The sequence below is a fragment of the Pelophylax lessonae genome (assembly GCF_965119305.1).
Source record: "Pelophylax lessonae genome assembly, chromosome: 9".
NCBI classification, from domain to species: Eukaryota; Metazoa; Chordata; class Amphibia; order Anura; family Ranidae; genus Pelophylax; species Pelophylax lessonae.
The window spans coordinates 257770921-257798052 of NC_138776.1; the positions used below are offsets into that span (position 1 = coordinate 257770921).

The following is a 27132-nucleotide window of genomic DNA, read 5'->3' on the forward strand; positions in this document are numbered from 1 at the left end:
GTTATTTGTGGGTACACAGATCAATACACATAGCAGACAAAAGAGAGATGAAAGTTAAGAAACAAAACATCTCTATACTATCCTTTCAAGACCAAACCTATCAGGTCCCTCTGACACATAGCCCCGCAGATTACACTGAGTATGTTAAGAGACACAAACAGCAGGAGCAGAGGGACCATATCACTTATGATAATGTGGAAGATACACACAGGGAAAAATCCCTTGAATAAGAACTCTTATACCAATGAAGCCAAAAACATCCTCTCTTGCCCACCCCAGAGCACATCTCTCTAAGTCTTAGGATAGAAAAATCATGTATATAAGAAAAATGATTTTTAAGAGGGGATTGTGGGAGACTGAGAACAACTAGATACTACGCATGTCCCCCATTTTGTATGTCCCTACCCCATTTTGTATGCATTAATGTCTTATAAGCTGTGTGTGTGTGTGTGTACGTGACTTTAGTTACACAAGATATGAAAAGTGTCTACGTGCCATGGAAAGTTTCTGCAGTTCGCGATAAGGCTGTGTCAGGAGATTTCTAAGTCATGAGTCATGTACCATATATGGTGTTGAGTGTATGTACTTTGTCCCTGAAACGAAACTTGCTTAAACTAGCTTTTCCCCAGAATGATGCTTGTTCTTCTCAAACTGTTTAACCAATGAGAATGTTACACGTTTTGTTATACGCCCTCATTTCTACTATATAACCCATAACGAGCCTACAATAAACTGAGAGCTTGGCTTCACTATACATCTGTCTCCGTCTGTGTTATTTCCTGAAACCAGCCTCCCGGGCCTGCAGACACAATACGAGCAAAGGAGCCATAGGTAGTCCGGGACTACCATCGGGACCAGGGGTCCTAAACACCAACAGGGAGGAAGTAGAGAGGAGACATTGCTGGAACTGGCAGCAGAGGAGGTAATAAGATATTATTTTATATTTACACCCAGTAACCCCCCCCCCCGTCATGTTTCGTCCTCTTCCTCCATATTCATTCTGATGTTTTTTTTTATCTCCAACAGATTCTGCTACACACACATATAATACAATTGTATACAGTTACATCTTAACCACTTTACCACCGGAGGATTTTGCTGTCTTCCGTCCAGGCCACTTTTTGTGATTCGGCGCTGTGCGACTTTAACTGACAATTGCGCAGTCGTGCGACGCCGTACCCAAACGAAATTTACGTCCTTTTTTTCCCACAAACAGAGCTTTCTTTTGGTGGTATTTGATCACCTGTACGATTTTTACTTTTTGCGCTATAAACAAAAAAAGAGCGTTTATTTTGAAAAAATTACAATATTTTTCACATTTTTTTATATGAAATTCCCCCCAAAAAAATGTAAAAATCTAATTTTTTAAAAATTTTTGGCCAATTTGTTTTCTGCTACCTATGTTTAGTAAAAAAAATCACAATAAGCGTATTTTGATTGGTTTGCGCAAAAGTTATTGCGTTTACTAACTAAGGGAAAGATTTCTGTCATTTTTGGTGTTTTTTTTTTAACGCGTAATGGCGGTGATCTGCGATTTTTTTTGCAGGACTGCGACATTGCGGAGGACAGATCGGACCCTTGACTGACATTTTTGACACTTTTGGGGGTACCAGTGACATTTCTACAGTAATCAGTGCTATATATATTCACTGTTACTGTAAAAATGACACTGGCAGGGAAGGGGTTAATTTTATTGGAGAGGGATGGGTTAATGTATGCCTGGTGCTTACTAACGTGTGGGGGGGGAGGTGACTGAGTGACAGAAGGACAGAGCGGATGTCCAGCTATGCTGAACACTCCGATCTGTCAGTCCCTGTCACTATGGAGATCCGCCCGCTGTCTCCAGACTCGATCCCCGACGATCGGGGCAGAGCAGCGGCAATCGCCGCTGCTCCTCCGCTGGCCCGACTCCCGCTGTGAATGAACACAGCGGGAGCGAGCCTCCGGCGGCGCGCGAGCGCCGCCCACGAGGGGCGGAGTCCAGCGACGTAGGTCTACGTCGCTGGACGGGATCGCGGCACTTTGCCGCAGTAGCCTCCATGTGAGCGGAGGTAAAGTGGTTAAATATAGAACCATTTATCCAACTGTCCATCCAGAGCCTCTGGTTTATAAATCAGATACATCCTAAATATAGAACCATTTATCCAACTGTCCATCCAGAGCCTCTGGTTTATAGACCAGATACATCCTAAATATAGAACCATTTATCCAACTGTCCATGCAGAGCCTCTGGTTTATAGACCGGATACATCCTAAATATAGAACCATTTATCCAACTGTCTAGCCCGAGCCTCTGGTTTATAGACTGGATACATCCTAAATATAGAACCATTTATCCAACTGTCTATCCAGAGCCTCTGGTTTATAGACCGGATACATCCTAAATATAGATCCATTTTTCCAACTGTCTATCCAATCCAGAGCCTCTGGTTTATAGACCAGATACATCCTAAGTATAGAGCCATTTATCCAACCATCCATCCAGAACCTTTTGGTTTAAAGAACAGATACATCCAAACTTATACCAATTTAGAAACTATTATAGTCAAATTGAAACTTAATCAGAGAAAAAAGGGGCCATAGATCAGTTCCGGCAATATTTAGGTGCAAAATTATATAAGAAAGTTAACTGAAAAATAGCTACAAGCGCTTTTATTTTATTAACCAAGGATGCAGAGGTCGAGTATAAGGGTTCCCATTAAAAAAACAATAATTTGATAAGTCTTATCCTCTATCCAAGGCTTAGTTCAATTTGTACATATAAGATAATGTCTGGTTGTCTTTCAGTTCACTGAAAAATGAGGCCCGAAATATAATATAACAAGAGGTCGAAGAGAGACCTATGAGAACGAAGGAGGAACGTTGTGGAGACATTCTTCTTCCCACTATAAAGCAAATAATGATCAGTTTTATTTGTTGACAGAGAGGAGCGTCCATTTTAGATCACATGACTAAACCAATAATCATGGACTGTGACCAAATCCAAGTTACTGAGAGGATATTGGACCTCACCCTGGAGATCATCTACCTGCTGACCGGAGAGGTGAGGAGGATTCTGGGAGGTCACATGACATCACTCTTATCTCTATTAATAAAACACAGACCTGACCAGAGATGTGAGGACGACTCTAGCAAGTCTTTACTAATTTTTGGTTTTTCTCAACTTACTTAGAATTACAAAATAGTGAAGAATAGGCCTGGTGATCCAACACCCAACATATGTCTTCATAGAGCATCACCCATCATAGCGCCTCCACCTCACTGCCTGACACCGGAGAGAAAAGGGAAGAAGATTCTAGAAGCCACCAAGAAGATCATTGAGCTGCTGACAGAAGAGGTGAGCGATGCCGGGAATTCTGGGACATTATCCAGTAACAGACAAGGGATGTGTCTGGAAGGTGACTTTATCATTGTGTGTGTCAGGTTCCTATAAGGTGTCAGGATGTCACTGTCTATTTCTCCATGGAGGAGTGGGAGTATTTAGAAGGACACAAGGATCTCTACAAGGACGTCATGATGGAGGATCAGCCACCCCTCACTTTACCGGGTAAGAGGAGACTTTATTGTAAAGGAGAGAGCAGTATGGAGGCTCCACCTAGATCCCCCATCATCTGATAAACACATAGAAACAATGTATTCAGTCAGTGTGTGTGTTTCCTACAGATGGATCCAGTAATGGGAACCCACCAGAGAGATGTCCCCGTCCTCTGTATTCCCAGGATTCCCCACCAAAAGATCACACCATCCCTCACCATCATCAGGTAGATGAGACGGAGCATGGAGACCTAAAAATATATTCTAAGCTATGAGATGATAATTTTCTAGAACATTTTTGTTCCTTTTTTAGACATGTATTCTTTCGTTTTTGTGGTTTAGGATGAAGAAGGGAAAGATATCAATGTTAAAATAAAAGAGGAAGAAGAAGAGACGCTGGTGAGTAGACATCGGCAGTCTATGGAGGAGGTTGGTCCTCGGTATTCCCAAGATTCCACACAGGAAGATCAAAAGTTCCCTCACCATGAACAGGTATATAAAAGTTGACAAAAAGCAGTCAAATTCTATTCCATGAGATGAAATCCTTCTGTGTATTTTATTCTTAATGTCATTAACTTTTCTAGGCCTTATGTTTTATAATCTTTGGGGTTTTAGGCTGTAAAACTGAAAGACATCAAAGTTGAGGATAAAGAGGAAGAAGAAGAGAGGTTGGTGAGTGGAAATCAGCAGTCTATGGAGGAGGGGGAGATGATTATGAAAAGTGAACAGGAGGAATCTTCTTCACATACATACACAAGTAAGTAATAAACACAAAATACAGAAGAGTTAAGAGTCGGTTCACACTGAGGAGACACGACTCTGTACTACTTCGGGGGCGACTTGTGCATTCCCATGCACCACGACTTTGGTGCGACTTGCATGGTCTTCACATAATGGAAGTCTATGCAAGTCGCTCCGAGGTCGCCCCGAAGTAGTACAGGACCCTTTTTCTAAGTCGGAGTGACTTGTGTCGCTCCTATTAGAACGGGTCCTGTAGCGGTCAATGGACCGCGAGGGAGCGCGACTTGTCAGTCTGACAAGTCGCCTGACAAGTCGCGCTAGTGTGGACCGAGTCTTAAGTTTTTGTTTTACTTCTTTGAAAGTAAAGTATGCAATTATATTAGATGGGTTGAAAAATATATGTATATCAAGCGGGTTTACCTCAAAGGGAGAAAAAATCAAAAATATAAATCCACAGCAGATCCAACGGAAGGCAGAAAACTCGTAAAGCTTGGATCAACTTGCTTCATCAAAGATAAAATAATTAATTCTGGATCTAAAAGGAAATCTTTTACCTAACTGGATCAACATTCTACATCCCTGCTGCCCCACCTTCCCATGTGGCCCTTTGGTATATAATGTGCAGCCCTCGAACCTCAGCAGTCTGTAGTGGGAACATTGATGAAGGTAAAAGCATTGATCTCTACTAGCCTCATGTAACATGTTCCCTATTTCGTATTGTTTTCTGCCACATATCCTCAGCCAAAAATGTATCCTGGCCTCACTCTCTGATCCTAAATTTTCTCTATTGCAGGGGTGCCAAACTCAATTTCATCATCGGCCACATCCGTAGTATGGTTACCTTCAAAGGGCTGGTTGTGTCTGGGGTGTGCTATGTACAGAGTGCAGGCTTCAGGATCATAGTGCAGAGTTTAGGAGTGTGCTGTGTACAGAGTGCAGGGTTCAGGGGTTCTCCTGTGTACAGAGTACAGATTTCAGGGGTACACTACATACAGAGTGCAGAGTTCAGGAGTGCACTGTGTACAGAGTGCAGGGTTTGGGGGTGCACTATGTACAGAGTGCAGAGTTCAGGAATGCATTACATACAGAGTGTAGGGTTCAGGAATGGGTTACATACAGAGTGCAGGGTTCAGGGGTTCCCCTGTGTGCAGAGTACAGATTTCAGGGGTACACTACTTACAGAGTGCAGAGTTCACTGTGTACAGAGTGCAGGGTTTGGGGTGCACTATGTACAGTGTGCAGGGTTCAGGAATGCATTACATACAGAGTGTAGGGTTCAGGCATGGGTTACATACAGAGTGCAGGGTTCAGGGGCTCCCCTGTGTACAGAGTTCAGGGGTACACTATATACACAGTGCAGAGTTCAGGAGTGCACTGTGTACAGAGTGCAGGGTTTGGGGTGCACTATGTACAGTGTGCAGGGTTCAGGAATGCATTACATACAGAGTGTAGGGTTCAGGAATGGGTTACATACAGAGTGCAGGGTTCAGGAGGTCCCCTGTGTGCAGTGTGCAGATTTCAAGGTGCACTACATATAGAGTGCAGAGTTCAGAAGTGCACTGTGTACAGATTGTAGGGTTCGGGAATGGGTTGCATACAGAGTGCAGGGTTCTGGGGTTCCCCTGTGTACAGATTTGAGGGGTACATTACATACAGAGTGCAGGGTTCAGGGGTTCCCCTGTATACAGTGTGCAGATTTAAGGGCACACTACATACAGAGTGCAGAGTTCAAGGGTGTGCTGTGTACAGATTTCAGGGTGTGCAACCCCAACCCCCCAAAGATTCCCCGCATCCTTCTCTACTACCTGGCCCACTCTAGTACCTCCCTGTGTAGGTGGCTCTGCCTCGCCTTGCATTGAGAGCTATCCCCGCCTTGAGTGTATGCAGGGATCTGTTAGATCTGGGAGCCGCTGAGCAAAGCTGTCCCTTGTAAAAAAAGAAGGCTTCTGTGTTTACAACTGACAGCGGGGAGCGGAGGGTGAGAGCCAGAGGTGGTGAAATGGAGTTCCGTCACGTTTCGGCTGCAAAACTGGGTGTGAGAGCCACATGACAGGGCCCGGCAGGCCGTTACGGCCCCTGGGCCTTGTGTTTGTCATATGTGCTCTATTAGGTCTGAGGTTCCTGACAGTCCTCTCAAGCATTAAATATAATGAACATTATGTGTGGCCCTTTGGTGATGTCAACCCTGTGATATTTTTTTTCACTATCTGTGTCCCATTGCAGAGATTTCCTGCCCCATAGCCCAACAGGAAGTGAGAGGAAATCCCTACAAATTAAGGGACACCAGAATTAGTGTCCCCATTGGGAGATTTCCCCTCTATTACTTTTCTGGGGGACAATCCAATGTTTGGGATTTTCTTTTACTTTCACTTTTAATGATAATGGTAAACAGGACAAATCGAGAGGGGGAATCTCCCTAACGGGGGCACAGACAGCAATAAAAACTGATAGATGTTCTATTCCCTCTCCACGCTATCCAAAACTAAAAAAAAAGTTTTGCCTTTAGTTATATTTTAGGTGTGGCCCTTTGGTGGTGTTATAGACAACACTTGAATAATTCTATATCTACTATCTTCTTTACCACAATATGAATGGTACATCTATCTTCTTCAATACATTGTCGGGTTATGACTATATACCAAAAAAACCACCTTGTTTGGTTTTTCCTGGTACCAGAGAGGGACAAACACACCAATCTATAAAAAGTTACATATTTCAAATCTTTAACGCCGACGTAACACAAATATGCGTCCTTCAGCTTCAAAGGGGTTGTTCCAGGGTGATGCCTGCAGCTGCAAGCATCACCCTGGTATTGTTTTTTAGAGCCAACGGTCGACTTTCATGTAATGGCAACCGATGCGGCTAAGCAGCCGCTCAGCCATTATCACAAGCAATGTCGCCTTCCGCAGCTCCTCCCGGGTCTCCAGAGTGGTATGGGTGAATTACCTGTGGCCCTTTGGTGATGTTAGGGATGACACTTGAAGAACCCCTATAGCTGAGAGATGAATGGTACATCTCTGTTCTTCAGTACATTGTCATGCTTCCTACAAATGAGGTGGAGGAAGGTTCGTCTCCATTCTCACAGTCAGAGCATCATCAATGGACAAGAACTGTTATCCAGTGTGGTATGGGTAAATTGCCTGTGGCCCTTTGGTGATGTTAGGGACAACACTTGAAGAACCCTATATCTGGTAACTACAGAGATGAATGGTACATCTCTGTTCTTCAGTACATTGCCATGTTTCCAACAAATGAGGCAGAGGTAGGTTCTTCTCCGTTCTCACAGTTACAGCATCATCAATGCACAAGTACTGTTAGCCAACGTGGTATGGGTGAATTACCTGTGGTCCTTTGGTGATGTTAGGGACAACACTTGAAGAACCCCTATAACTGGTACCTACAGAGATGAATGGTACATCTTTGTTCTTCAGTACATTGTCATGTTTCCTACAAATGAGGCGGAGTAAGGTTCTTCTCCATTCTTACAGCAACAGCATCATCAATAAACAAGTACTGTTATCCAGTGTGGTATGGGTGAATTACTTGTGGTCCTTTGGTGATGTTAGGGACAATACTTGAAGAACCCTATATCTGGTACCTGGAGAGATGAATTCTACATTTCTGTTCTTCAGTACATTGTCATGTTTCCTACAAATGAGGCAGAGGTAGGTTCTTCTCCATTCTCACAGCTACAGCATCATCAATGGACGAGTACTGTTATCCAGTGTGGTATGTGTGAATAGCATTCTTTAGCTGGCCTGTTTTCCATAGTTTGGTGTAACAATTGGACAGGATTCCATGCCAGAGCTCTGAGGAACCTCTTAGTGCTAAACCAACAGATATGACTCCCAAATAAAAGACTTGAAGACTTTTTTTTTAAATTATGCTTTTTCTTTGATTTTTTTAAACAGATGGACCTTTCATTCTGAATAGTTCAGAGGGCGATCCAATTTTATCTCCAGTTTTCAAGGCAGAAAATAATGACACCACGCAGTGTTCCCCGGGAGTAAATCCCATTATAGATCACCGTTTGGAGGGAATAATGGATCCCTCTAATCTTGAAGAATCTTTTGATCAATGCCATATTATGTCTTCAGATATAAATTTGAGGTCCCACAGTGTGGATACATCAACACATCCATCCAACCCCAAGGAGTCTTCTTTATGCGATATAGGTCATGTAGAAGAGCCTTCATTGTCATATTTGGATTGCAAGAAGTCTCACACTAAAAACAAAGCACTACCTAAACATCAGGATGAGCCTCCTTTTTCATGTTCGGAGTGCAGGAAATGTTTCACTGCGAAAGGAAGCCTTCATAGACACCAGAGAATTCACACGGGTGAGCGTCCACATTCATGTTCAGAATGCGGGAAATGTTTCATTCAAAAAGGAGCACTTCTTATACACCAGAGAATTCACACAGGTGAGCGTCCATTTTCATGTTCAGAGTGCGGGAAATGTTTCACTCAAAAAGGGGCGCTTATTTTACACCAAAGAATTCACACAGATGAGCGTGTTTTTGCATGTTTTGAGTGTGAGAAACGTTTTGCTGACAAAGGAAACCTTCTAATACACCAGAGAATTCACACCGGTGAGCCTCCCTATTCTTGTTTAGAGTGCGGGAAATGTTTGACTCAGAAAGATGATCTTGTTATGCACCAGAAAAGTCACACCGGTGAGCCTCCCTTTTCATGTTTAGAGTGCGGGAAATGTTTTACACAGAAAAATGTACTTCAGAAACACCGGAGAATTCATACGCGTGAGCGCCCTTTCTCGTGTACGGAGTGCGGGAAATGTTTCATTTACAAAGGAGACCTTCTTAGACACCAGAAAATTCACACAGGTGAGCGACATTTCTCATGCACAGAGTGTGGAAAAAGTTTTGTTCAAATTAGATACCTCATTAAACACCAGAGAATTCACACGGGTGAGCGTCCTTATCCATGTTCAGAGTGTGGGAAATCGTTCACTGAGAAAGGAAACCTTATAAGTCACCAAAGAATTCACACGGGCAAGCGCCCTTTTTCATGTTTAGAGTGCGGAAGATCTTTTACTTTGAAAGGAAACCTAATTAGTCACCGAAGGATTCACACTGGCGAACTTCGTTTTTCATGTCCAGACTGCGGTAAAGGTTTCAATCACAAAGGAGACCTTAGTAAACACCAGAGAATTCACACCGGTGAGCGCCCTTATTCCTGTCCAGAGTGCGGGAAATGTTTCACTCAGAAAAGTGTACTTTTTAGACACCAGAGAGTCCATAAAGATGAAAATTCTTTTTAACCACTTCCCATCCAAACGACATATGACGTCATGGACTTTGTGTGGAGATATCTGAATCATGGGAGCAGTATCAGGCATTGTTCAGATATCTTATTTTTCTGCCGGCAATTCCCTGCACCGTAAAAACAATCATAGTGGCAGTTCAGCCGCTTGGTTGTTTTAACTGGCGGCGGGAGGGGACATCCCCCCCCCCCTCGCACCACCCTCTGGTGCTTCTACCGGCTCGCCCGTGCGATCGGTGAGCCAGAGAATGAATCGGCCGGCGGCGACCATTTACCAGATTGCTGACTGAAGACCAGATGGTCCCCAGCCATCTCTATGACTCTCGGAGGGCCGGACGCGACATTATAACGTCACGCCTGGCTTCGGCACTTGTAAACACTGCCGTTGCCTCGGCTGGGAAACCGAGATTGTGTTTATTTATTTTTTTATTTTAGGCTTTCCAGCCTAGAGGCGATATATCTGCATACTAGCTCATTAGGGCTTAGTCTTACAGGGTTTTTTTTTTTTTGGGGGGGGGGGTTTACAACCTCTTCAAGAGTTCCCTTTACTGGAACTAATGGGCCAAGCTCAACCCTTGAAAAACAACCCCAAACCATGACCCCCCCTCCACCAAATGACTGCGCACCAGTACACAAAACAAGGTCCATTAAGACATTGGTGAGCAAGTTTGTGGTGGAGGAACTTGACTGGCCTGCAGTGCTAAACTCAAACCGATAGAACACTTTTGGGATGAATTAGAGCGGAGACTGCGAGCCAGGCCATCTCATCCAACATCAGGGCCTGACCTCACAAATGCGCTTCTGGAAGAATGGTGAAACATTCCCATAAACACACTCCTAAACCTTATGGACAGCCTTCCCAGAAGAGTTGAAGCTGTTATAGCTGCAAAGGGTGGGCCAACTCAAGGTAGAACCCTACGGACTAAGACTGGGATGCCATTAAAGTTCATGTGTGTGTAAAGAAAGGCACTCCAATACTTTTTGCAATGTATTATATATATATATATATATATATATATATATATATAGGTTGCGCTGGATTTGAGGGTTGACAGAAATATAACAGGCGGCGGGAGGGGACATCCCCCCTCGCACCACCCTCTGGTGCTTTTACCGGCCCGCCCGTGCGATCGTGAGCCAGAGAATGAATCGGCCGGCGGCGGCCATTTACTAGATTGCTGACCGAAGACCAGATGGTCCAGGAGCTTTTTGAGGTGTGGTTAACCACTTGCCGACCGCCGCACGACTATCTACGTCGGCGGTCAGTCCCTCACAGGCAAAGTGACGTAGGGCTACGTCACTAGCTTGTGAGGGTCTAGGGAGCGAGCGCGCGCCCCCGCTCCCGTGTGGTCACGGACCCCCCCGCGCGTGTGACCGGCGGACCCGATGTCCGCCGGCCACTCGGCGATCGGCGGGGGAGAGGGAGAAAGTCAGGCAGCTTGTGTAAACAAGCTGCCTGTCATTCTCCCCTCTGTATGAGAGCTGATCATATGGATCTACTATGTAGATCCATTGATCACTCTGCATACAGATGAAGCCCCAGCCAATCACAGTTAGAATCATGCCCCTAGGGACACACACAGCCCCTCCCTCTCAAATAAAGTTAACCCCTTCACTACCAGTGTATTTTTACAGTAACAGTGCATATATATAGCACTGATTACTGTAGAAATGTCACTGGTAACCCCAAAAGTGTCAAAAATGTCAGTCAAGGGTCCGATCTGTCCGCCTCAATGTCGCAGTACCGCAAAAAAAATCGCAGATCGCCGCCATTACGCGTTAAAAAAAAACAACAAAAATGACAAAAATCTTTCCCTTAGTTAGTAAACGCAATAACTTTTGCGCAAACCAATCAAAATACGCTTTTTGCGATTTTTTTTACCAAACATAGGTAGCATAAAACAAATTGGCCGAAAATGTTAAAAAAATTTTGATTTTTACATTTTTTTGGGGGGGAATTTCATATAAAAAAAATGAAAAATATTGCTATTTTTGCAAAATTGACGCTCTTTTTTTGTTTATAGCGCATGATCAAAAAATCGCACAGGTGATCAAATACCACCAAAAGAAAGCTCTGTTTGTGGGAAAAAAAGGACGCCAAATTCGTTTAGGTACAGCGTCGCACGACCTCGCAATTGTCCGTTAAAGTCACGCAGTGCCGAATCGCAAAATACCCCCTGGTCGGAATGGGGGTAAAATCTTCCGGGGCTTAAGTGGTTAAATAGATATACCAGGGTTCTTCTAAAAGTTTATGCACTTTTTTATTTTAACTCAATATAACTGAAATATAAAAAAGTACCGAAGCCTTTTGAAGACCCTTAATATTTTGACAGCAGATACTTTATAGAAATACAGTCCTCTGAACAAACTATGCTGATTTGGTCTCACACTTATGCAGATGGCACCAAAGAACTAAACTGTGGTGGTAGATTGCCAAATGTAGCAATACATGTGGAAACAGAATAGCGAATTCTAACAATACATGGACAGCTGTACCAATACACGGGCAATATACACTAAATCGTGGCAATACACGGGCGAGAATATGAAGGAACAATGCTTGGAGGCTGATCTGTCTATTATGTTTATTCTTCTGGATGCAGAATACATTACAGTAACAACCAGGGCCGTCTTTAATATTGATTGGACCCATGGCAAATATTTTTGTTTGGCCCTCCCAAATCCACTTATCAATTATTTGCAGGCAGTGGGGGCTCAAGGGGGCAGCTGCTTTGGGCCCCACAACAATGACTGGGACCAGGGCAGCTGCTCCTTTTGCCCTGTGTTAAAGACGGCCCTGGTAACAACGCAATAACTTACAGTATCCAATCAAGACTTGTCTGTCAACAATGATCCCTTGTATAGGTAGCTTCTGGATATTGCACGGCTATTCCTCTTTTTATACTTAATGAAAAGACTGTAAAATTTAAAATGTAATTTTACTGATTTATACAAGATTATTTATTGATTTACAGTTTTTTATTGTGTGTTATTCACGTATTTGGATTTTGTATATTAAACCATTAAACCCTATGCATTGCAATGTTCTGTTTTCCTATTTTTTACAAATGACTTTAATTCTTAATTGATTGATGATTGGAATGTGCTTGGTTCATAGAGCGTCATCTATTGGTTAGAAAGAGAGCCCAGAAGTTCTACTTCCACACATCAGCTGATATTATAGATATACATAGAGACACTTTAAATGCCATATAGTCAGGAGGTATTTAATATCTGCTTGGGAGATTCTCTGAAGCATGGATACAAGGGGTCAGGGATGATGGAGATCAGAGACAAAATATTAGAGACAAAGAAGTAATATGCAGAAAGAGAAGCCCATAACATCATGGAGCTCACAATGCCATAGACACTGGAAAATTAAAGAGGGGACAAGGCAGCAGCAAAGGAATCACAGAATGTAGTAATGTAGTGTGGATGGTGGAGGAGAGCTGTCAGAGAATGTAGTGTGGATGGTGGGAGGAGAGCTGTCGGAGAATGTAGTGTGGATGGTGAGGAGAGCTTTCAGGGAATGTAGTGTGGATGGTGGAGGAGAGCTGTCGGAGAATGTAGTGTGGATGGTGGAGGAGAGCTGTCGGAAAATGTAGTGTGGATGGTAGAGGAGAGCTGTCGGAGAATGTAGTGTGGATGGTGGAGGAGCATGTAGTGTGGATGGTGGAGGAGAGCTGTCGGAGAATGTAGTGTGGATGGTGGAGAAGAGCTGTCGGAGAATGTAGTGTGGATGGTGGAAGGAGAGCTGTCGGAAAATGTAGTGTGGATGGTAGAGGAGAGCTGTCGGAGAATGTAGTGTGGATGGTGGAGGAGAGCTGTCGGAGAATGTAGTGTGGATGGTGGAAGGAGAGCTGTCGGAAAATGTAGTGTGGATGGTAGAGGAGAGCTGTCGGAGAATGTAGTGTGGATGGTGGAGAAGAGCTGTCGGAGAATGTAGTGTGGATGGTGGAGGAGCATGTAGTGTGGATGGTGGGTGGAGAGCTGTCAGAGAATGTAGTGTGGATGGTGGGTGGAGAGCTGTCAGAGAATGTAGTGTGGATGGTGGGAGGAGAGCTGTCGGAGAATGTAGTGTGGATGGTGGAGGAGAGCTGTCAGAGAATGTAGTGTGGATGGTGGAGGAGAGCTGTCGGAGAATGTAGTGTGGATGGTGGAGGAGAGCTGTCGGAGAATGTAGTGTGGATGGTGAAGGAGAGCTGTCTGAGAATGTAGTGTGGATGGTGAAGAAGAGCTGTCGGAGAATGTAGTGTGGATGGTGGAGGAGCATGTAGTGTGGATGGTGGGTGGAGAGCTGTCAGAGAATGTAGTGTGGATGGTGGGTGGAGAGCTGTCAGAGAATGTAGTGTGGATGGTGGGAGGAGAGCTGTCGGAGAATGTAGTGTGGATGGTGGAGGAGAGCTGTCAGAGAATGTAGTGTGGATGGTGGAGGAGAGCTGTCGGAGAATGTAGTGTGGATGGTGGAGGAGAGCTGTCGGAGAATGTAGTGTGGATGGTGAAGGAGAGCTGTCGGAGAATGTAGTGTGGATGGTGAAGGAGAGCTGTCGGAGAATGTAGTGTGGATGGTGGGAGGAGAGCTGTCGGAAAATGTAGTGTGGATGGCGGAGGAGAGTTGTCAGAAAATGTAGTGTGCATGGTGGGAGGAGATCTGTCGGAGAATGCAGTGTGGATGGTGGGAGGAGATCTGTCGGAAAATGTAGTGTGGATGGTAGAGGAGAGCTGTCGGAGAATGTAGTGTGGATGGTGGAGAAGAGCTGTCGGAGAATGTAGTGTGGATGGTGGAGGAGCATGTAGTGTGGATGGTGGGTGGAGAGCTGTCAGAGAATGTAGTGTGGATGGTGGAGGAGAGCTGTCGGAGAATGAAGTGTGGATGGTGGAGGAGAGCTGTCGGAGAATGTAGTGTGGATGGTGAAGGAGAGCTGTCGGAGAATGTAGTGTGGATGGTGAAGGAGAGCTGTCGGAGAATGTAGTGTGGATGGTGGGAGGAGAGCTGTCGGAAAATGTAGTGTGGATGGCGGAGGAGAGTTGTCAGAAAATGTAGTGTGCATGGTGGGAGGAGATCTGTCGGAGAATGCAGTGTGGATGGTGGGAGGAGATCTGTCGGATAGTGTAGTGTGGATGGTGGAGGAGAACTGTCAGAGAATGTAGTGTGCATGGTGGGAGGAGATCTGTCAGAGAATGTAGTGTGGATGGTGGAGGAGAACTGTCGGAGAATGTAGTGTGGATGGTGGAGGAGATCTGTCAGAGAATGTAGTGTAGATGGTGGAGGAGAGCTGTCGGAGAATGTAGTGTGGATGGTGGGAGGAGAGCAGTCGGAGAATGTAGTGTGGATGGTGGAGGAGAGCTTTCGGAGAATGTAGTGTGCATGGTGGGAGGAGATCTGTCAGAGAATGTAGTGTGGATGGTGGAGGAGAACTGTCGGAGAATGTAGTGTGGATGGTGGAGGAGATCTGTCGGAGAATGTAGTGTAGATGGTGGAGGAGAGCTGTCGGAGAATGTAGTGTGAATGGTGGGAGGAGAGCAGTCGGAGAATGTAGTGTGGATGGTGGAGGAGAGCTGTCAGAGAATGTAGTGTGCATGGTGGGAGGAGATCTGTCAGAGAATGTAGTGTGGATGGTGGAGGAGAACTGTCGGAGAATGTAGTGTGGATGGTGGAGGAGATCTGTCGGAGAATGTAGTGTAGATGGTGGAGGAGAGCTGTCGGAGAATGTAGTGTGAATGGTGGGAGGAGAGCAGTCGGAGAATGTAGTGTGGATGGTGGAGGAGAGCTGTCAGAGAATGTAGTGTGCATGGTGGGAGGAGATCTGTCAGAGAATGTAGTGTGGATGGTGGAGGAGAACTGTCGGAGAATGTAGTGTGGATGGTGGAGGAGATCTGTCGGAGAATGTAGTGTAGATGGTGGAGGAGAGCTGTCTGAGAATGTAGTGTGGATGGTGGGAGGAGAGCAGTCAGAGAATGTAGTGTGGATGGTGGAGGAGAGCTGTCGGAGAATGTAGTGTGGATGGTGGAGGAGAGCTGTCGGAGAATGTAGTGTGGATGGTGGAGGAGAGCTGTCGGAGAATGTAGTGTGGATGGTGGGGGGAGAGCTGTCGGAGAATGTAGTGTGGATGGTGGAGGAGAGCTGTCGGAGAATGTAGTGTGGATGGTGGGGGGAGAGCTGTCGGAGAATGTAGTGTGGATGGTGGAGGAGAGCTGTCGGAGAATGTAGTGTGGATGGTGGAGGAGAGCAGTCGGAGAATGTAGTGTGGATGGTGGAGAAGAGCTGTCGGAGAATGTGGGTGGTGTGGATGGTGGAGGAGAGCTGTCGGAGAATGTAGTGTGGATGGTGGAGGAGAGCTGTCGGAGAATGTAGTGTGGATGGTGGAGGAGAGTTGTCGGAGAATGTAGTGTGGATGGTGGGGGGAGAGCTTTTTTTCCTGCCCACCCCCCAAGGACCCCCTGATATGTGCCCTCCCAACCCCCATAGCGTGTGCCCTCAGGACCCCCTGATATGTTCACTCCCAACCCCTATAGTGTGTGCCCTCAGGACCCCCTGATATGTGCCCTCCCAATCCCCATAGCGTGTGCCCCCAGGACCCCCTGATATGTGCCCTCCCAACCCCCATAGCATGTGCCCTCCCAACCCCCATAGCGTGTGCCCCCAGGACCCCCTGATATGTGCACTCCCAACCCCTATAGCTGTGGCTGTGTGTGAGAGAGGCAGAGGCTGGGCGGGATTGCCGTGTGTCTCATTGTAGAGGGGAGTTTGTGAGACTACAATATCCAGCATGTCTATGGAGGAGGAGCTCTCCCCCCCCTTTCTCTTCTCCCCCCTTTTTCTTCTCTCCTCCCTCCCTTCCCATCCTTTACCCCCCTCTGTCCTCACTTCCTCTCTGTCCTCCCCCCCTCTCTCATCTCTCCCTCCCTCTGTCATCCCTCCCTCCCTCCGTCATCTCTCTCCCTCCCTCCCTCTGTCATCCCTCCCTCCCTGCGTCATCCCTCTCTCCCTCCCTCCGTCATCTCTCTCTCCCTCCCTCTGTCATCCCTCCCTCCCTCTGTCATCCCTCCCTCCCTCCGTCTTCTCTCTCTCCCTCCCTCTGCCATCCCTCCCTCCCTCCGTCATCTCTCTCTCCCTCCCTCTGTCATCCCTCCCTCCCTCATCTCTCTCTCTCTCCCTCCCTCCCTCCCTCTGTCATCCCTCCCTCCGTCATCTCTCTCTCCCTCCCTCTGTCATCCCTCCCTCCGTCATCTCTCTCTCCCTCCCTCTGTCATCCCTCCCTCCCTCCCTCTGTCATCCCTCCCTCCCTCCGTCATCTCTCTCTCCCTCCCTCTGTCATCCCTCCCTCTGCATTAAAGGGGTCACGCTGGTTATTTTCCATTAAAGGGGTCACGCTGGCCATTCTGCATTAAAGGGGTCACGCTGGTTATTCTGCATTAAAGGGATCACGCTGGTCATTCTGCATTGAAAGGGGTCATGCTGGTTATTCTGCATTAAAGGGGTCAGGCTGGTCATTCTGCATTGAAAGGGGTCACGCTGGTCATTCTGCATTGAAAGGGGTCACGCTGGTCGTTCTGCATTGAAAGGGGTCAGGCTGGTCATTCTGCATTGAAAGGGGTCACGCTGGTCGTTCTGCATTGAAAGGGCTCAGGCTGGTCGTTCTGCATTGAAAGGGGTCAGGCTGGTCATTCTGCATTGAAAGGGGTCACGCTGGTCATTCTGCATTGAAAGGGGTCAGGCTAGTTATTCTGCATTGAAAGGGGTCAGGCTGGTTATTCTGCATTGAAAGGGGTCAGGCTGGTCGTTCTGCATTGAAAGGGGTCAGGCTGGTCATTCTGCATTGAAAGGGGTCACGCTGGTCATTCTGCATTGAAAGGGGTCACGCTGGTTATTCTGCATTGAAAGGGGTCAGGCTAGTTATTCTGCATTGAAAGGGGTCAGCCTGGTTTTTCTGCATTGAAAAGGGTCAGGCTGGTTTTTCTGCATTGAATGGGGTCACGCTGGTCATTCTGCATAGAAAGGGGGCACGCTGGTCTCTCTGCATTGAAAGGGGGCACGATGATCTCTCTTCATTGAAGGGGGGCATGGCATGCTGGTCATTCTGCATTGAAAGGGGTCACGCTGGTTATTCTGCATTGACAGGGGTCACGCTGGTCATTCTGCATTGAAAGGGGGCACACTGGTCTCTCTGCATTGAAAGGGGGCACGCTGGTCTCTCTGCATTGAAAGGGGGCACGATGATCTCTCTGCATTGAAGGGGGGCACGACATGCTGGTCATTCTGCATTGAAAGGGGGCACGCTGGTCATTCTGCATTGAAAGGGGGCACGCTCGCCATTCTACATTGAAAGGGGGCACGCTGGTCATTCTGCATTGAAAGGGGGCACGCTGGCCATTCTGCATTGAAAGGGGGCACGCTGGTCTCTCTGCATTGAAGGGGGGCACAGCCTGCTGGTCTCTCTGCATTGAAGGGGGCACACTCTACCTTGATTACTGAAGGCCCCTTTCACACTTTTGTGACCTCAAAGTCACGCAATTTTTAACAGCGTTTTTTGCCGCAAAGCAATGCCTATTACATTTTTCTGTTTGCGCCCCCCAAAAGGGGGCATTTGGGTTGGATGGAGCTGGGGTGGGCATATGGGGTGTATGGAGGTTGGATGGGTGTTTGGGATAGATAGTGCTAGGGTGGGCATTTTAGGTGGATGGAGCTAGGGTGGGCATTTGAGGTGGATAGAGCTGCTGGGGGCATTTGGGGTGGATGGGGGGGGGGTGTATGGAGCTGGGTGGGCATTTGGGGTGTATAGAGCTGGGGGGGTGGATGGTGCAGAGTCTGACCCCTGCATTCTGTACATTACATACTCCTGTCTCCTGCATTCTCTACATTACACACTCCTGTCTCCTGCATTCTGTACATTACACACTCCTGTCTCCTGCATTCTGTACATTACACAATCCTGTCTCCTGCATTCTGTACATTACACACTCCTGTCTCCTGCATTCTGTACATTACACACTCCTGTCTCCTGCATTCTGTACATTACATACTCCTGTCTCCTGCATTCTGTACATTACATACTCCTGTCTCCTGCATTCTGTACGTTACATACTCCTGTCTCCTGCATTCTGAACGTTACATACTCCTGTCTCCTGCATTCTGTACATTACACACTCCTGTCTCCTGCATTCTGTACATTACACACTCCTGTCTCCTGCATTCTGTTCATTACATACTCCTGTCTCCTGCATTCTGTACATTACACACTCCTGTCTCCTGCATTCTGTACATTACACACTCCTGTCTCCTGCATTCTGTACATTACACACTCCTGTCCCCTGCATTCTATACATTACATACTCCTGTCCCCTGCATTTTGTACATTACACACTCCTGCACTATATACACAATACTGTACATTATATACTTCTCACCAAAGTCTTCATTGTCCCAACAGGTGCTGCTTGCTATGCAGTCTCTGACTATTTTAATGAAGTTCTTCTTTAAGGTAGGCTGAGCAATAAAAGCATATTTTGAGTACTAGGAAGTCTGGGTTTTGTTTACCCTATCCCTTAAGCCCCTCCCACTGCTAAACAATTGACCACACCCACAATTTGCCGCGGAGCGCTATGCGCGCCGCAGGTTTTGTTTCCCTTTCAGTGTCCCTCATTGCGAAGTTCAAAAGTTGGGAGGTATGGTGTGGATGGTGGGGGAGAGCTGTCGGAGAATGTAGTGTGGATGGTGGGAGGAGAGCTGTCGGAGAATGTAGTGTGGATGGTGGGAGGAGAGCTGTCGGAGAATGTAGTGTGGATGGTGGGGGAGAGCTGTCGGAGAATGTAGTGTGGATGGTGGAGGAGAGCTGTCGGAGAATGTAGTGTGGATGGTGGAAGAGAGCTGTCGGAGACTGTAGTGTGGATGGTGGAGGAGAGCTGTCGGAGAATGTAGTGTGGATGGTGGGAGGAGAGCTGTCGGAGAATGTAGTGTGGATGGTGGAAGAGAGCTGTCGGAAAGTGTAGTGTGGATGGTGGAGGAGAGCTGTCAGAGAATGTAGTGTGGATAGTGGGAGGAGAGCTGTCGGAGAATGTAGTGTGGATGGTGGAAGAGAGCTGTCGGAAAGTGTAGTGTGGATGGTGGAGGAGAAAGTTTTCACAGAATGTAGAGTGGATAGATAGGGGAATATTACCAGAGAAAATATTGTGAAGAATAGTTGGACATCAGCCTATGTAGGGTGGACAGCAAAAGTAATGAGGAAGGGAGGAACTATAGACAATGTCTGTGGATAATGCTTGTGCTACATTGCCGGTGTTCTCTCAGATTTCCCTACCCCGTCAGATTCCCCTACCCCGTCACTCTCGGTCATTCTCATCAGCTGTTGCCGCGTCACACGTCCTAGTGCAAACACCGGTTTTCGCCAGAAGCATTGGGATCTCAGAGGAGCTGCAAGTTCTTTCCTACTACATTTATCATTGGTAATAGAATCCTCCTGCAGTAGAAGTGAAGGTTATAATGTCTATTTGGAAGACTCAGGAGGACGTAATGAACATGTTTTGTGAGCATCAGGACAAATATAAGAATCATCATGTGCTGTGAACTCCGATCTGAGCTCTATGCAAACACTTACAATAACTGGTACAATCTCTATATACAAAGCTTAGTTTATTTTTATTTTGTAAATGTCTTTTACAAGAATATTACATATATAACACCCCTGAAAAACTAATCCTTATGCAGTCACTGTAATTTAGAATCTTACTAATAATATTAATTATTATTATTACTATTAATATTATTATATAGGATTCATATAGCGCCGACAAGTTTACGCAGCGCTTTACAACTTGAGGGTAGACAGTACAAATACAATACACTTTAATACAGTAGGAATCAGAGGGCCCTGCTCGTTGGAGCTTACAATCTATTTATAATAGTAATGCACAAGAAAAAAAATACTCTTAAACAGTTTCAGTTTTAACTGAGAGATAAACTACGCAATAAAGTTACAGAATGCACTGGTAGGAAACGATCAAAATAGTGAAAAACAATGCTAACTGCAATTTCTATACTCTACACAAGGCGGTGATCTCACCAACTATGAGCATGAGCGGATCACACAGACAGGAAGTGATGTACAAGTATAAACAGGAAGTTCCAGGTGAAAGGTGAGAAGGGAGGAAGCAGGAAGTAGAGAGGAGACATCGCTTGAACTTGCAGCAGAGGAGGTAATAAGATATTATTTTATATTTACACCCAGCCATTATTATTGTCAATCACCTACAGCAGTGATGGCGAACCCCATTTCCCATGATGCTCAACTACACTGCAGACGGCATGAGCATTATAGGAAATGTAGTTCCAAAACATCTGGGGTGGCAAGGTTCGCCATCACTGACCTAGAGTATCAATAGATTTTAAAGTGATCTTCTTTCAGACCTCCAGCTACCAGGACAGTCTTCTCTCTACGGGATGCAAGCCGTTGCTTGGGGATCTTTTGGCCAACTGTCTAATCAGAGCCTCTGGTTTAAAGACCAGATACATCCTATATATAGGGCCATTTATCCAACTGTCCACCCAGAGCCTCTGATTTAACCACTTAAGCCCCGGAAGATTTTACCATCTTCCTGACCAGGGCCTATTTTGCGATTTTTTTTTTTTTTTTTTTTTTTTTTTTTTTACTGCGTGACTTTAACGGACAATTGCGCGGTCGTGCGACGCTTTACCTAAATGAATTTCACGTCCTTTTTTTCCCACAAACAGAGCTTTCTTTTGGTGGTATTTGATCACCTGTGCGATTTTTTTTTTTTTTTTTGATCATGCGCTATAAACAAAAAAAGAGCGTAAATTTTGCAAAAATAACAATATTTTTCACATTTTTTTATATGAAATTCCCCCCAAAAAATATGTAAAAATCAAAATTTTTGAACATTTTCAGCCAATTTGTTTTATGCTACATATGTTTGGTAAAAAAAAAAAAAAAATCGCAAAAAGCGTATTTTGATTGGTTTGCGCAAAATTTATCGCGTTTACTAACAAAGGGAAAGATTTTTGTCATTTTTGGTGTTTTTTTTTTTTTTTAACGAGTAATGGCGGCGATCTGCAATTTTTTTTTTTTTTTTTTTTTTTTGCGGGACTGCGACATTGCGGCGGACAGATCGGACCCTTGACTGACATTTTTGACACTTTTGGGGTTACCAGTGACATTACTGCAGTAATCAGTGCTATACATATGCACTGTTACTGTAAAAATGACACTGGCAGGGAAGGGGTTAACTGTATTGGAGAGGGAGCGGTTAAGTGTGTCCTAGGGGCGTGCTTCTAACTGTGATGGGACATAACTACTAGTGTAAAAACAGAGATCAATGGTTCTACATTGTAGAACCGTCTGATCTCCATTTTTACACAGGGGAGAATGACAGGCGGCTTGTTAACATAAGCCGCCCGCCTTTCTCCCTCTCTACCGACGATCGTAGTGTGACCAGCGGACATCGGGTCCGCCGGTCACACGCGCGGACTCCTCAGTGAACGGGGCGGGTGCTCGCTCGCCCGCTATTGGCTCACAAGCCGGTCCCAGGCTAGTGAGGTATATATACGACACTTTGCCTGGCCTGGGCTGACCGCCGCAGTATATCTACTTGCGGCGGTCGGCAAGTAGTTAAAGACCAGATACATCCTAAATATAGAGCCGTTTATCCAACTGTCTATCCAGAGCCTCTGGTTTATAGACCAGATACATCCTAAATATAGAACCATTTATCCAACTGTCTATCCAGAGCCTCTGGTTTATAGACCAGATACATCCTAAATATAGAACCATTTATCCAACTGTCCATCCAGAGCCTCTGGTTTAAAGACCAGATACATCCTAAATATAGAACCATTTATCCAACTGTCCATCCAGAGCCTCTGGTTTATAGACCAAATACATCCTATAGAACCATTTATCCAACTGTCCATCCAGAGCCTCTGGTATATAGACCAGATACATCTTAAATATAGAACCATTTATCCAACTGTCCATCCAGAGCCTCTGGTTTATAGACCAGATACATCCTAAATATAGAACCATTTATCCAACTGTCTATCCAGAGCCTCTGGTTTATAGACCAGATACATCCTAAATATAGAACCATTTATCCAACTGTCCATCCAGAGCCTCTGGTTTAAAGACCAGATACATCCTAAATATAGAACCATTTATCCAACTGTCCATCCAGAGCCTCTGGTTTATAGACCAAATACATCCTATAGAACCATTTATCCAACTGTCCATCCAGAGCCTCTGGTTTATAGACCAAATACATCCTAAATTTATAGTAATTCATAGTTACATAGTTAGGTTAAAAAAAGACACAAATCTAGCTCAACCAATATAAAAAAAAAAAAAAAAAAAAAAAAAACCTGTATGGTATAGTCCCATATAAACAATCCTATACTTCGCAGTTGATCCAGAGGAAGGCAAAAAATCCCTGCAAAGCATGATCCAATTTGCTACAGCTGGGGTAAGAATTCCTTCCCGATCCCCCGAGATGCAATTGGATATCCTGTGGATCAGCTTTACCTATAAATGCGAGTACCCAGGTATATTATGCCTTATGTGAAGAATCCTGGCTTTTTTTTAAAGGATTCTACTGAGCTGGCCAGAGCCACCTCTGGAGGGTGTCTATTCCACATTTTCACAGTTCCTACTGTGAAGAAACCTTTCCGTAGTTCGAGACAAATTCTGTTTTCCTCTAGATATAAAGAGTGTCCCCCTTACCTCTGATGACCGTAAAGTGAATAACTCAACACCAAGTTCACTATATGGACCCCTTATGTATTCATACATGTTGATCATATCCCCCTTAATCTCCTCTTCTCAAGAGAGAATAAATTCAGTTCCTAAAATCTTTCCTCATAGCTGAGCTCCTCCATGCCTCTTATCAGTTTGATAGCCCATTCATCCAACTGTCCATCCAGAGCCTCTAGTTTTTATAGACCAGATACATCCTGAATCTAGAACCATTTATCTAATTGTCCATCCAGAGCCTCTCGTTTATAGACCAGATACATCCTGAATCTAGAACCATTTATCTAACTGTCCATCCAGAGCCTCTGGTTTATAGACCGAATACATCCTAAATATAGAGCCATTTATCCAACTGTCCATCCAGAGCCTCTGGTTTATAGACCAGATACATCCTAAATATGAAGACATTTATCCAACTGGACTGCAGAGCCCCCCTTTCTGTTACGAAGAAGGGGAAGTGTTGGTAGTCTTGACCGATTGCTGTTGTCCTGTCTACAGTGAATGAGCGCTGTCTCCCTACCAAAAAACTGAAAAATTTTGGGTTTAGAAGCACCTTGTTACTTTGAAAAGCAAGACCTGAAAGACGAATTAGTCAGGTGTCGGAACTATGGAGGACCTCTGAGCAGACATTATTCATTCAAGTACAGCTCAGATAATTCTCAGTTTATTATCTATTTACAGAGAGGAGAGTCCTGTATAGGTCATATGACCGTACCGATTAAGATGGACGAAATGGAAAAGCACGTGACTGACAGGATGTTAGATCTCACCCTGGAAATCATTTCTCTGCTGACCGGAGAGGTGAGGAGTATTCTGGCAGGGTCTCTTGACATTCGATTTTTTTCTGTAATTAAAACACATTGATGACTGGGAAGATCAGGAAGATTCAGGGGAATCTATATTAATAAATGTTACTTTCTCTCCTTACACAGGATTATAAAGTAGTGAAGAAAACATCTGATGATCCATTAGCACCCAGCGGCTGTCTTCACGGGACATCACCCATCACAGTGCCTCCACCTCACGGCCTGACAACAGAGGTAACCAGTGCCAAGAAGATTCTAGAAGTCACCAACAAGATCATTGAACTGCTGACAGGAGAGGTGAGTGGTGCTGGGAATTCTGGGACATTATCCAGTAACAGACAAGAGATGTGTCTGGATGGTGACTGTATCATTGTGTGTGTCAGGTTCCTATAAGGTGTCAGGATGTCACTGTCTATTTCTCCATGGAGGAGTGGGAGTATTTAGAAGGACACAAGGATCTCTACAAGGACGTCATGATGGAGAATCAGCCGCCCCTCACATCACCGGGTAAGAGGAGACTATTGTAAAGGAGAGAGCAGTACGGAGGATCCACCTAGATCCCCCATCATCTGATAAACACATAGAAACAATGTATTCAGTCAGTGTGTGTGTTTCCTACAGATGGATCCAGTAATGGGAACCCACCAGAGAAATGTCCTCGTGCTCTGTGTTTCCAGGATTCCACACAGGAAGATCACGCCATCCCTCGCCATCATCAGGTAGATGGGACTGAGCATGTACACCTAGAAATCTGTTCTAAAATATGAGCGTTCATTCTTCTATGTAACTTCTAATTCCTTTTTACAAATGTATCATATCATCTTTGGGGTTTAGGATGTAGAATCTAAGGATATCCAAGCTGATGTTATAGAGGAAGAGGAGAGGTTGGTGAGTGGAGATCAGCAGTCTATGGAGGAGGGGGAGAGGATTATGGAAAGTAAACAAGAGGAATCTTCTCTACATATGGACACAAGTAAGAAACACTAAATGCAGAAACAGTTCACATTTTTATTTTACTTCTAGGAGTATAAAGTATGTATTTACAAAATGAAAAATAAATAAATGCATTTGATTCAGTTAGAAGCGAAAAACTGATAAAGCTCGACCCAATTTGCTCCAACATGGACCAAATAATTCCTTTCTAATTCCAGAAGTCATTGAGATAATTCACAGGTTCCATATTCTACTATGTTTTTTTTTCTTACAAATGTTAAGAAATTAATCGATAAAAAGAATTCGCTACATATTGATTTGTGGAAATAAGTGGAGATTCTCCTACCTCACAGATCTTTGCTTATTGACATAAATAGAGACACTGTTATATTCAGAGCAGTATAAATATTCTGACAAGATAATTCACAAGATCCATATTCTACTATGTTTTTTTTTTTTCTTACAAATGTTATGAATTATTATTATTATTATTGTTAAATCACACCCACAACGATTCTGTATTAATATTTTGAGTCCTCAAAAATAAATTCCTATAGACTATCCCTCATTCCCAACCCTCTCTTTATTTGGAGGTAAAACTTCTTCCTTCAGTTACATGTCCTTGTTTCTTTATCTGCTTAAGATAGAGAATCTGGAATCCTTCAGTAAGGGCAAGATTAGGAATTCTTAACTGCTAACGGGAAGAAAATTATTGTACAACACCAACATCCGCCCCCTCCCCAAAATAGGTGGAGATACTGTACACCATATGAAAGGTCCATCTCCATTCTTCAATATAACGTCATGTTCCCAACAAATGAGGAGATACTGTACACCATATGAAAGGTCCATCTCCATTCCTCAATATAACGTCATGTTCCCAACAAATGAGGAGATACTGTACACCATATGAAAGGTCCATCTCCATTCCTCAATATAACGTCATGTTTCCAACAAATGAGGAGGAGATACTGTACACCATATGAAAGGTCCATCTCCATTCCTCAATATAATGACATGTTCCCAACAAATGAGGAGAATATACTGTACACCATATGAAAGGTCCATCTCTATTCCTCAATATAATGTCATGTTCCCATCAAATGAGGAGGAGATACTGTACACCATAACAAAGGTCCATCTCCAATCCTCAGTATAACGTCATGTTCCCAACAAATGAGGAGGAGATACTGTACACCATATGAAAGGTCCATCTCTATTCCTCAATATAACATCATGTTCCCAACAAATGAGGAGGAGATACTGTACACCATATGAAAGGTCCATCTCCAATCCTCAGTATAACGTCATGTTCCCAACAAATGAGGAGGAGATACTGTACACCATATGAAAGGTCCACCTCCATTCCTCAATATAACGTCATGTTCCCAACAAATGAGGAGGAGATACTGTACACCATATGAAAGGTCCATCTCCATTCCTCAATATAACATCATGTTCCCAACAAATGAGGAGGAGATACTGTACACCATATGAAAGGTCCCTCTCCATTTCTCAATATAACGTCATGTTCCCAACAAATGAGGAGGAGATACTGTACACCATATGAAAGGTCCCTCTCCATTTCTCAATATAACGTCATGTTCCCAACAAATGAGGAGGAGATACTGTACACCATATGAAAGGTCCATCTCTATTCCTCAATGTAACATCATGCTCCCAACAAATACAATGAAGTTACTGTACACCACGTGAAAGCTGAACTAAATGGCAGACATGAAGAATACTTATCTTTTTAAAAATTTCTCTCCAACAGATGAAAGCTACATCCGGAAAACCATGGACAGGCCTCTTACATTAACTGCAGACTTTTCTGGAGAACATAATGACATCACACAATATTCTCCAGAAGTAAATCCCATTACTCAAAACTTACATCACAGACCTTGCCATTTGGAGAAATCAATGGATCCCTCCAAATTTGAGGAATGTTTGGACCAATCACACACTGTTACTCCAGATGTCCATCTTAAATCTCAGAGTGCAGAAGAAGCGATGGATCCATCTAATTCCAAGGAATCTCTAAGTTATGGAGATCCCACAGGAGAGGTTTCATT

The 27132-nt window shown here is 44.7% G+C and overlaps 2 protein-coding genes across 2 annotated transcripts in view; both read left to right on the forward strand.

Moving 5' to 3' along the window:
- Window positions 1-27132, forward strand: part of LOC309564402 (uncharacterized protein) — an 880901-nt gene that overhangs the window by 692654 nt on the left and 161115 nt on the right. Inside the window, 1 exon segment of the mRNA XM_082269030.1 lies at window positions 8596-9506. Within this exon segment, the coding sequence (XP_082125156.1) occupies window positions 8596-9506 (911 nt within the window).
- Window positions 891-27101, forward strand: LOC309563417 (uncharacterized protein; the record flags this gene model as incomplete). The annotated part of the gene is made up of 8 exons (XM_082267814.1): window positions 891-922; window positions 23997-24116; window positions 24248-24418; window positions 24505-24644; window positions 24753-24840; window positions 24956-25094; window positions 26832-26926; window positions 27036-27101. The coding sequence occupies exons 2-8, from the start codon at window positions 24021-24023 to the stop codon at window positions 27099-27101; spliced, it is 795 nt and encodes a 264-aa protein (XP_082123940.1). The 5' UTR covers window positions 891-922; window positions 23997-24020.